Source organism: Mauremys reevesii, linkage group 15 (genome assembly GCF_016161935.1).
Source record: "Mauremys reevesii isolate NIE-2019 linkage group 15, ASM1616193v1, whole genome shotgun sequence".
In the NCBI taxonomy this organism is placed as follows: Eukaryota; Metazoa; Chordata; order Testudines; family Geoemydidae; genus Mauremys; species Mauremys reevesii.
Genome location: NC_052637.1, coordinates 37,608,579 through 37,621,099, shown reverse-complemented (window position 1 = coordinate 37,621,099; position 12,521 = coordinate 37,608,579). Strand labels below are relative to the sequence as shown.

General features: G+C 38.8%; 1 protein-coding gene across 5 annotated transcripts in view; it reads right to left on the bottom strand.

The window, feature by feature from the left end:
* Nucleotides 1-12,521, bottom strand: part of HELZ (helicase with zinc finger) — a 143,207-nt gene that overhangs the window by 16,030 nt on the left and 114,656 nt on the right. For all 5 annotated transcript variants that reach the window (XM_039501481.1, XM_039501480.1, XM_039501483.1 and 2 more), the window contains 6 exons: nt 12,129-12,180; nt 10,931-11,130; nt 6,324-6,531; nt 2,667-2,743; nt 907-1,474; nt 238-475 (listed from right to left, as the gene is read on the bottom strand). In XM_039501481.1, coding sequence (XP_039357415.1) covers nt 238-475; nt 907-1,474; nt 2,667-2,743; nt 6,324-6,531; nt 10,931-11,130; nt 12,129-12,180 — 1,343 coding nt within the window. The remainder of the gene's footprint in view (nt 1-237; nt 476-906; nt 1,475-2,666; nt 2,744-6,323; nt 6,532-10,930; nt 11,131-12,128; nt 12,181-12,521) is intronic.

Sequence of the window (12,521 nt, the reverse complement as noted above, 5' to 3'; positions counted from 1 at the left end):
CAAAACTCAGTGATCAATATCCTTCTGAAGGCTTGAAAATTTCTGGCCTTTCTTTTCCAACGAGAAGGGCCTATTAATAATAATGTAATGTATCTAGGCCTACTGCTGACACTGAACATCATAACAACAGCTCTTTATAGGACTCATAGTGCCTGGCACCTGTGCATGGTATTATAGTGAAGGTGGGCTATGTTCTGTTTTTAAATGTAGTACTTTGGGAATTCAACCAACAAATACCTTGAATATGTTGCCTCTGTTTCATCTTCTGTATTACTCGCAAGTTTCCAGTTTGCCCTAACTGGCTGTTGGTGCAGTCCAATTGGTTGCTGGGGAAGATGTTGTAGGTGAGGATGGTGATGGTGTGGATATGGAATATTGCCCTGACTGAGATATGCATTATGCTCATTCCATTGCTGTAACCTTGCTTGCTGCTGCTGCCTTAATGTTTCCAAAGCTACATTTCCATGCATACGATCTGTAAAACATTTACAACAAATATAAAAATTTACCCAACCTCCCTTTTTCAAAGCATTTGGTGCCAGAAAGGAGGATTCTATATTAAATGTATATTAAATGTAAAAAATAGTAGTGATAAGAAGGTACACAATGGAATCTCCAAATTTACCAGCACCAAGAATGTGTTTATTAATAAAGTGCCTACTGTATACCAACCACTCCATAATGTATATATGAAACTCATAATGAAATACTACATATTAAAATATACCCTAAGGAGCAAATTATTCCTGATCACATTACTTACTTACTGAAACTAGCCCAACAATGACCAATTCATAATTCTGAAGTCATGCAGCCATATCCCTGACAAGTAAATACTTTCTTCATTTTCACTGTAGGGTAGCTACATTTGCACTCCCATCAGTGGAGAAGAGCAGTGGTACCTACCTAATGTCTCCCCTATGGGCATTCCTGCAGGATTTTCTTCAATGAAGTTGTTCAAGTGAGATGGCAGCATTGGGTTGTGCTGTGCAATAGGTCTCAGAGGGTTACTGACTTCTTGCAACATGGGTGGGGGATGATGTTCTGAAATCACAGCATCTACTGCAGGTGAATGTGGTCGGTGGGGAATTGGGTTATTAAAAAAAGACTGGTTGGGGCCCATCTGGTAAGCAGGGGAAAGTTGTGAAGGTTGTGGAGGCTGCTGATTTACATGATTATGCTGCTGGACTACCTGGCTCTGCTGGGGTGGTATTTGGTTTTGCTGTTCAGGCAAATGATTTTGTTGCTGACTTAAAAGATTTTGCTGCTGTTGCACAGGGTATGGCTGCCTGGGGATCTGGGACAGGTGCTGGTAGTGGCGACTGGGGACTGCATATTGTGTATGGGGAGGGGTGAGATGTAGATTCAGCTGCCTAGGGTTGAGATTATCTTTGCGATGAAATTTAGAATTAGGATAACCAACGCCGGAACGTGACTCTGGGCTTCTATTTTGGGAATTTCCTTCTACGTCAACCTAGAACAAAGTATAGAAAGCATTTCAAAGTTACTTAAGAAAACAAAATCCCTGTAAGCTATGACTGTACTACACTAAACAAATTAATCTAACACTGACTCAAGCATACAAAACCTCAGGAAAGTGGGAAGAATAAAGAAGAGAAAGAAGGTACTGAACAGCTTAGACATATTCTTCTCTTTATTTATCAAACTGAAGGTATATTCTGCCAGCGGTTCTGACTGGCTTCATCTTATTTAAACTCCTTTACACTGTTTGTGACATTTTATTAATCTGAAATTTCTCCCCATTAGAGAGAGAAAACTAATTCCTTCATAGCTATTTCACTCGGTGCAAACTAAGAAGTGCACTCCATATTTTCTTCTTATTCTTCTATATTTAAACACTGCACTCAGACATTTCCATCATCAAATTTCTTTCTGTAGCTGCTGTTATTGCAGAAATGAATTACCAGCTGCTTCCTTATGATCATATCTAATTTGGCTAATTATAGACAACTGTCAAATTTTGAGCCTTTTGCTTTTATTTCTAGGACACAGACACCAAATATTTAATGGAAAAAATCATTATTTGCCAGTTTTCGACATTTCACTTCAGAACACTCCATTATATGACTCACACCTTTATTTCTAAAACTGAAATTGTCGTCTACATTACACTATCCACTTGCTCTCCCAGAAAATTACTGAAGATTTCTGAGTCTTCACTCCTAACAGAATTATTTACATTTATAGGAGTTTTATATCAAAAGGTACATTAATTTCTAAACATTTAAAAATCAATTACACTCAGTGCTATTCCTATGTGTAGACTTAAAATTTACAAATCAATAAATTTAAAAAAATTATTTATGCTAGTAGTCAGTGAAATCCAAATAGTAAACAATGGGATTAAAATCATGAGCAAGGACAAGTAGCATGAGAAAGCATTTTTAAAAAATCAGATTCAAATCTTTTATATTTTCTCTTGTCCTTGGGTGATGAGAAGAGAGACCTATCGTCACTCAACAACAACCAGCGCCGATCAACACTGATGGGTTCTGAAGGAAATCCCATTCGTTGCCCCGGGATAGAAATGTGGTGACTGACAGGGGAGAGGGCCTGTTGAGCAGGAGGGGAAGAAATGATAGAATCCTTAGAGTAGAATCCAAAAGAGAAGGAAAATTATGGGGAAAAAATAACTCAAAACAGACCTGTTTGGATTCCACAGGTTTTTTCTCAGGTGTTCGAATTTTATTAATTTCAGGTCCAGCGCTGTTTTCGGTTTTACCTAAAAATATTTATGATATTTATGCATTAGTTTCTAGGTATGTAAAGAATGAAGCAATATTTTCAACATGTTTGTTTATCTTCCTTAACTTTTGTATTTGAATCATTACAAAGTACCTCTTCCAGTTCAACAGCTGGGCTACTGGAGTTATTGCAGGAGAAAGTAATGACTTGTTTGTGCAAGAGAAATAGAAATGGGCCGAACACACGAACTTTTATCCTAACCACTCCCCTCCCTGAACTTTGGTAGCTCAGTGACCTTTGATGCAAACAAACACTGACTATATTGTTTCTAAGGCAAAAAAACCTTACTTAGCTCCTCTCTAGTTTTAACTTTTAAGCCGCTAACTTTAAGAAAAATGACAACACTGAATGATTCTGTGGAAAATTATTCTTTTTAACCAAAGCAAAGGCCATCCCTAAAAATCATCCACCACTGGAGTTCTGTGAGATGGCAGGGAAGTGATACTAAAGATATCAGAACCCTATTGCTAAAAAATCTGAACCCCAAGTTAAACTTAGCCTTTTTAGGTTCAGTTAAGATAAATATCAATTTTTCAGTGAAAGCTGCCATAATACCCTTAAATTGGCCTACTGATCCTAAACTTTGCAACACATGAGGAGGTGCAATAATATTAGAAATCTTGCATCTGATTAGGTAAGTATATTTCCCAAATATAGCTTATGTATTTGGAAAAATAGAAATATAACAGACACTTATTGTACTAGACAAGGTGATCAAAAAAGTTTCTTAAACGTGTAGTTTACACACAAGAACGCAATATCCTTTTTCAGCTGATGGCTAGCTTTGAAACGTAACTCCTTGAAGTGGACAGATCAGAAATGTTCATATCAAAGTACATAGTAAGGAAACCACAAATCTCAACAATCAAAAGAATTAGTCAACAAAGAGTCCTGTGGCACCTTATAGTATAACAAATGTATTGGAGCATAAGCTTTTGGGGCTGTCATGCGTCTGACAAAGTGGGTATTCACCCACAAAAGCTTATTCTCCAATACATTTGTTAGTCTATAAGGTGCCACAGGACTCTTTGTTGCTTTCTACAGATCCAGACTAACACGGCTACCCCTCTGATAAAAGAATTAATGCATCTCTGGAAGTATTTTTTTTTTAAAATAAAACTGCTTCCCCTTCTAATTTTTACAAAGTACCCGTTGCATAAAGGCAGACTAAATCAATCTAAAGCATATTTTTGATGTATGGCACTTACACTTTACACAGAAGTGAGGAGATATGTAAAGTGTATATTCAGTCTTAAAAGATATTGCTTTAAAACAGCATTTATAAGGGCAAATCAAGAAAAGCTTTTAGGATCTCATGAGAAAAGAACACTTAAAAGATGGAACAGAAAATATGTCATAGGCATTTACATGTAACAACAACATTTGTGTTCCTGAAACAGTCATTTCAACTCTCCCAACAATGACAGGTTTCAGAGTAGCAGCCGTGTTAGTCTGTATCTGCAAAAAGAACAGGAGTACTTGTGGCACCTTAGAGACTAACAAATTTATGTCAGTATAAGCTTTCGTGGGCTACAGCTCACTTCCGAAGAAAGCTTATGCTGAAATAAATGTGTTAGTCTCTAAGGTGTCACAAGTACTCCTGGTTCTTTCTCCCAACAATGTTCACTTCACTGAATTGCTGATGTTTGAGTTTTGCTATTATAGATTCTCTTCAATCTCCAGTAGAGTACTAATGACATAATTCTTTTTTTCTGTGGTACACTGTTCTTCCGTTTATTCAAGTGCATTTCACAAGATGAATTTGTCCTCTGAGAACCGTTTCCACTAGATAGCTTACTGAAGTTCAAGTTATTGAACTGCCATGGCCAAAATCAGTTGCTCAGGATTTTCCTCTTCTCTGAAACCTAGAATACTGTGGGAGAATAACACCAAGGATGGCATGTTGGATTTCTCTCTGTATTATCCCTGTTTTAATGAGCTTCAGTGAGACCCCCTTCATGTGATTATTTCAGTGAACTATTTAGAGTCCAATTATCAGTGCAATTCTTTGAAAATGAATAATAATGTCTTCTGGTGTGCTGTTGTGACAGCTTACATGTTTAGTATACTGCTACTACAGAAAGTGTCTCAGATTTCTACCTCAGCCTCCAAGTTTTCAAATATTTAATGAGGAAGGATTTTGCAATACATAGTTTGAATGAAAAAATCCATCCTAACAGCACAAATGGATTCAGAGCGTCTTTCAATTATGATACAAGCCTTCAGCATTAAGGCGCAATTCTGCTCTGAAACTGGATTTTAAGCAAATAGAATCATAGGGGTCCCTTTTTATTGTCTCTCAGTGACGCCTCATCAGATTTTCGCAGTGTGGGCCAAATCTTCCTTCTCTTATTTGTTTGTGCAGTCTCAGAGAAGGCAATGGACCTACTCACGTGAGTAAGGAGAGGAAGATTCATCCCGCGTAGATTAAAAATATTTTCCCCCTAACTGCCTATCCTGCAACTGTACCCAAGTTCTGAAGTCAAGCTGCCTTCTCTCTGCCTTGGTAAAGATTCCACAATACAAATTTACTTTGAAATTCCGTTGGTGATATGAGTGACAAAACACTCCGGCTCACCCTCCCATTGCTGTAGAGGGATAAATGGAGTAAACTATTGCTTGTCACTATAGCAAGCAAATATGATTCAGAATATCCATCAGGAGAAGATCTCTTGCATATGAAGGTGGCATTTTTACATAGTCATTTTTCTGGTCATAACCACAGTTTAAGGAGAAATGTAAGTGGTAGCCAAATCTCAAATGGGACCACAATGACATCTGACTTTATTCTAGCTTCACTCTTCAATTCCCAGCATGGAGACTATTTTATTCTAAGCCCTAAATCATGCAATGATTGGCAACGATTTTCCTATATATTGGAATATAAATGGTTTTTCATCTATATTAGAAAAAAAATAATAAATGACATTTCAATAACCCGGGTTCCTGGGTTTTCAGGATACTCCGGTAGGGTTATGTCCATTCTAAAATCATACTCAAGGAAATGAATCCTCCACTACCACCAGTCTACAGTCTGGTCTACAGCCTTGCACAGCCTCTCTTTAAAGGCACACAATTCATAGCATAATAAAGCCTACAATAAAGATAGAATTTCCAAACACCAGCTATTTTCCTGGCTAGGCAACATCACAGATAATCACTTCTGCTTAATATAGTTGCTAATGTTTTACAAAATATTCTAACTTTGTGTCTATTTCCTCACATCCACATCCCAAAACACACCAACTCCGTGGGGAGACTCAGGAAAGAGAACAGGTTCTGTATGGGCCATGGGAAATGAACTACCATCAGCCCCCTAAAGAACAGGATTGGTGTTCACAAGTTGGGGATGGCATGGAGAACCCTGCCCTGTGATCGCCAGTCCTGTGTGTAACAGAGGAACAAGTTTCCATTGCTGTCAAATTCAGCATCTGTCAGGAACATTCAAATTCACTTTAAAAATGACAGGTTTTCTCACAATATTCTGTCTGAACTGCAGATATGGTCACCAAACAAGAAGTCACCCGCCGAGGGATTTGAAGAAACCTACAACTCACCATTTCGGTTTTGTTCATGTTGCTCCTTTTCTTGATGTTGAAGTTGCTGCTGCCCTATACTAACTGGTGAATGATGTCCCAGGCCATAAGGTATAGGAGACCCGCGCCCATGCGCCTGTAACAGGTTCATATTATATGCCATAGCTGCTTGGTGCGTAATGATTCGAGGGTCAACTGCAAACCTACCCTGATACCCTGTCCACGGCACCTATGTAATTAAGAAAAAAATAGATGCAATAAATGAATGTACATTTAAGGAAAGGCACAGTGTCAGTTACAATTACTATGGCATCATCAGGAAGCACTTCTCCATAGTAGTGGTGATGATGAGGTGATAAAGCATGTGTGAGTGACAGGAAAAAAGAGCAACAAGTTCAGGCAAAGACCAAAAAGTTCAGGCATAGTAGCAAGGGTCACAGAGAAGAAGATTTTTGAACAAGAGTGAGATAAACCAACAGTGAGGGCTACACGGGGGAAGAGGGCCATCATGGAAGTGCATCTGACAGGAGATAAGACTTGAAAGCCACTGAAACAAGAAGGCAGGGACCTTCCCTTCTCCTAACTGCAATAAAAGCAGATGAAACTGATTAAATAAAGGAGGTGGGTCAATGCACCGTTACTGCAGATATTCAAGAACAGGTTAGATAATATATTAGTGAAAGATGGACAGAGTAGCCTATGAATTAGATACCATGACCAGGAAGGTCACTCTGTCCACGAAATGCCCCAGTAAAGTCAGTGGGGCTCTGGTGGGCACAGCAAGCAGTCCACCCACACGTTACATGCTGAAGGACCTAAAAATCTATGTTATGGGACATTTTTTAAAAGGTGACACCTGGGGGGATCAAGAAGGGACAAGAAGGGTCACACGCCACTCCCTAGATGCCTGGGGGGCACATTCAGAAGGGAACCACAGCAGTGAAAGGAGCAGAATGTGGGGCTGCCGGGTGGCTCCATGTTGTCAGCTCCTCCGACACGGTTGTACTGCCCCCAGTCCACTCCCAGCCCTTCCACACAGCTGCTTCTCCTAGGGTCTGTACAGCTGGAGGACAGGGCTGGAGGTGGCACCAGTAGAGCCGTGCCAGAGGGGCACGCCCTTTTTTCACCTGAAAACGGTATCCAGCGCAGCAGGAGAACAGAGCCCCCCCCTCCTCCCAGAAAGACCATGGGGGCCCGGGTTGGGGAGCGGGACAAGGATGAGTCACGTGGGGGGTCTTGTGGAGAGGTCACATGCCCCCCTTTGTGTTCCTCCCATGAGTTGCCCATCTGTTTGAAATAAAATTCACTTCCTGAAAGCGTGAAATCCAGGGTCTTTAAAATACTGTGCATTTCGTTCCCTAAAATCTGAAAAGGAAGACATCCCTGGATCAAATTAGTTCAATCTTGCCTTGTGGGGAAGTTTATTAAAAAAGGAGAGCCCATGAATAAAAAGAGAATGAAATGAATATCATCAATGTTCAGTGTGACAAACCATCCTTAACTGATGGCAGCAGACAACCTCACTCATTTTTTACTCTGGATATGAAAGCTGCCCTAAACGATACAAAAATAACTTTTTGTCTTACATGGCCGCAGTCATTTTATTATATTTTTAATAAATTAATCCCTTCATTATTTGCTTTAAACAAAGCATCTTCCAAGTAATTCATTAGATTTTTGCAAATATTTGCCTTTGAAATCCGCACTCCTGAACTTCAGCTTTGGGCTATGTGCTTCCTCCAATTGTGTCTGTGCAATTTCAAATTATCTCCAATATACTTCTTTTTGAAAGCAGACGTCTTACTAGTATGTGGACCTTCAGACCTAATTATTTAAAAATCCATCCCCAGGGCGGGGGTGGAATATGCTGAAACATACTGATATTTTCCTATTTTTTCTTTTGATTGGAGGTACATAGGAATATATTAGGTCTTAAACTTTAAAACAGAAAAAAATATTTAAATTATCTTGTTTTGATATTAATAAAAAGTGAGTAAGCATTACAAAGATACAGCTGCTGGCCGTCTCATTCCATTTAAATCTAACCATCATATGCAGACTTCTGGTAACCTAGTAAAAAGAAAACTTATTTGACCTAATGAATGGAAATCAGTGGTCTTACTACTTAAAAAAGGAGAAGATTGTGTAATCTATAGTTGCCAGATGGTCTGGGCACCCACAGTTGAAAGCACGGGTTTATAGCAAGCCTCAAAATAGTAGCCAGGAATTGGATTTTCATAAAGAACCCACACAACTACTAAAAAAGTTAACAGTGTGTGAATATTTACAAATGTATAAGAAATTATATGTACACAAGTGCATGCATACATCCTATCTCCAAAGAAACTTTCAGGAGATGTGCACAACTATGTTACCACACATCATTATTTCTGTAACCACTGTTCTCTCTTCCGCAATTCCCTACCTACTTTTTTCTGCTCTTAATCTTAGATTGTAAGGTCTCTAGGTGAGGGAACATGCTTTTTATTTGTACAGTGAAGTGTCTAGAACACTCTTTAGTGCTACATCAATGTATAGTTCTGCAAGTAATTCCTGCAACCTAACTGAAACTGCAAGCATCAGGGATTCTCATCGTATGCTCAAGTTATAGCTTCTTCTTTGACATCTCAAGGATGATCATTATTTGGTAACATTGTGGGTAAAGTCATTCAGAATTATAGTTGCTACATCTAATGGAGAGAGGAGCGGAGGGAATACTGACTCCCATTAAAAAAAAGTAGGGGGAATCTATTGATATAGCAATGCCAATGTGATCAACAACAGAACCAGGCATGTAATTTCAGCAGCACAGTGATCCACAAAGGAAAATTAATAGTTCTAATTGATCAGCTGGACAGTTAACTGCTTGTAATTCAATTTTCATATGCTGGTAATATTTTAGTGCCCAAAGCTGAGGCGAGCTAGAATCATCTTCTATTGTCTAGTGTGTTTTGGTTCAGCAGTATGACAACTTCAAAAGGTGTGCTAGTCATAAAGCAACAGCTCTGAGGGAATTAGATGCACTTCTTGTGATGTTCCAGAGAGAAAGATACATCTCCTGTTATGCTTATTCCTTCAGGGGACTCTGATGTGTACCTGTGAAGTGTCACAGAAGTGGATTTGAAAAATCAGACTTACATGCAGAGTATATGAAAGACTAGAAGCATAAACTCTTGGATTTTCAGTCAAATTAGCCACAGTAAGAGGTCCTGTTCAAGTACTCAGCTGTTCAACTTTCAGAGACATGGGATTATAGTCCTATCTATTCAAGTCACAAGCTTTAAAGGAAATATTGCTATCATATATCACAAAAATGACATTGAATAGAGCAATGAGAATGTCTGTGGTGAGCATTTAGGGTCTGAACTTAATCTTATACCACTTTTACTGTGGTGTAATTCCACTGACTGCAGTGTCTCCTGAATTACAACAGGGAAAGGCAAATCGGAAAATGCCCCTTAGGCCTGGTCTACACTAGAAAATTAGGTTGTCTTTAACTATGTCGCTCAGGGGTGTGAACAATTTATTTAAGCCTACCTAAGTCCCCGTTTAGACAATGCTAGGTTGATGGAAGAATTCTTCCACGGATATAGATACTGTCGCTCGGGGAGGTGGATTACCTACGCCAACAGCGTTTACACTGAAGCACTAAGCAATGTTTGTAGTGTTTCATGTGCAGACAGGCCCTTACACAAAATGAAGAGAAGCAACTTTGAAGCCCCAACTACTCAGCAAGCCACATTTTCTTAGCATGCTAGAAGACACGCAAGCAAACCCATTCTAATTTGGGTATAGTAGTATACAAATTGTGTTGTTTACATGTTATATTTTTCCTTGTATATTTATGGTAATAAAAGTATGATCCATGGCCTGCCAGGTCTGGATTCGGACAGGCTAAATTAATACAAAAGATGGATAATATTGTAACTTGTTTTAAAATCCAAGTCACTGAAACAGTAATAAAACAAACCTGTAAATTATTATCTTAATTAATGAATGTGGGGAGTTTGTGTGGAGGTTGTATATACAGTACTTTTGTTTTTATCTAAGGAGAAGGCTGGGTAGGTCAATAGTTCAATTAACTAACCTCATACCTTGCAAATCTGAGATCAAAGGCTACCATGATAATATGATCTGTTCTGAAAACCCCAGGGCTATTATGGACTACTACTACTACTACGCTTTATAAAAGATGAAGATGTTTGAAACTTTACAACAGTTCTCTCTTCACACTTCTACACAGAAACCACATTGTCATTTCTATTCCTCCGCAAATTCAACTAATGCTTGTGAAACGATATTATTCAGAAAGCTTTCAATAATTGACCATTATATCTCAACTGTTCCTGCATTCTCATAAGAAGGCCAGTAATTAATCATGACCATCTTCATTCGACTTCAATATGGGTAAACCTCATATGGCTTAAACATGAAAACCCTTTTCGGCTGTGTGGTATTCTTTGTAGGAGCAACATCATTATGCCCTTGCAGCTTGGTGGTCATCACCATATTCCTAGCCAGGAAAACCCAAGTAAGCATAAAAGAGGCTGGCACACTTTTCACTACCTAGTCTTGTATTCATTTTTATCTATATAATAAAAGAAGAAAATAGGGAAATAAATGCTTACAGGCAAAGGCACAGACATGACCATATTTCCTCCATAGACAGCAGGTACGTAAAGAATACTTGTCCCAGTGTGAGGATCTATCCTTTGAACAGGGCTTGGAGATTTCCCCAGGTTGGGATGAGGTCCAAGAGGAGGAGGAGGAGGAGGAGGAGTATACGCTCTGATAGGATTTCCAATTAGGACAGAAGGATTGGGCTGAACTGAAAAATAAACAAAAAAGAAACACAAAGAGAGGAAAAGAACATGAAGTACTTCAGTGACTTATTTTTTTTCCCTTCCAAAAAAGGACCCTTCTTTACAAATTCACCTTTATACAGAAAAATCTGATGCAGACAGAGAGAGCATTAATCTAAAATCAATATTCTTTCCATAAGTTTCCCCAGATCCAATACACAAGCTAAGTTTTAGTGAACTTCTGGGACTAGGAGAAAGCAGAGGAAGAGGGTGGGGAGAGGAAGAAGCAGGGGGAGTTATTTAAAGGAGAAGCTCCCCAGTGAGCACCAGCTATACATTTTTACTTAAAATTTGATATGACCGTTAAGGTGGCCAAATGAACTGTACAAATTGCACACACAACAACAAGACAACCCTGGTTTGCTTCTTCACTCTTTTAATAGGGACTAGAAATGCTTTTTAAATTAAAAACAAATACATATAGGTCTGAAGTCACTGTAGACTACCTAGCTAGAATATCATGATTCAGTAAGTTATAACTCTGTGTGGATCCATATATCCAAGTAAGTCCAAACTATGTTATAAAACAGTTAGAGGACTATCATTTTATACCATGATTCCCTTACACAGCCATTTTGCTAGTGTAGATGGGCTCACACACCAGGTTATTGTATCCATTCCAAGGTGGCGTATAGCATGGGTTTCAGACACAAATCCTCTTCCACAGGTCAGGGAAACTGTGGCAGAACAATGGTAGCAACAACTATGTTGCAACAAGGTTGTATCTAAGTTCTAAAGTCAGCATGCAAAGAGCATATAACGAGAACCCAGGAGTTACCTAATGTCTACTTAAAGTATGCTGAGATATCTGCTGAATTCACATAAGGAATAAATGACTTTCATAGAAATAATGGGCCTGATCCTCCCTTACCTGTATAAATCAACATTAACTTCACTGAAGTCAAACTAGTAGAAGCATGGGAGAATCAGTCCCAGTTTCTCCAGAGAAACAGTAGACACTTACCAATTCCATCAGTTTGAAAATGGTCATTCTGATGATGATGATGACCCTTGCCCTTTAACGAAAAAAAAATCATAATGACTTACTTTTCTTTACGTTTAATGCAGACCAAACACAAAGACAGTTCTTTATTTCAACACAGTAATAATCAAGTAAATTAAATATAATCACAGAGAAGAGGTTGGAAAAAACAGCAAGTCTGCGACTCTTTTCTTGAGTATTTTTACTTGCCCAATTCCACTGGTTCAGTACTGTTCCACCAAGGCCAGTACAAAGTACCATTAGTAAGCACTTCTGTTGCACAGTGCACTCTGCCCATCCTTCCAATTCCCACTGCCATACCTGACTACTAAAAGGGGGTACTCAAAATTGAACTGTCCCTAATATTGCAATATC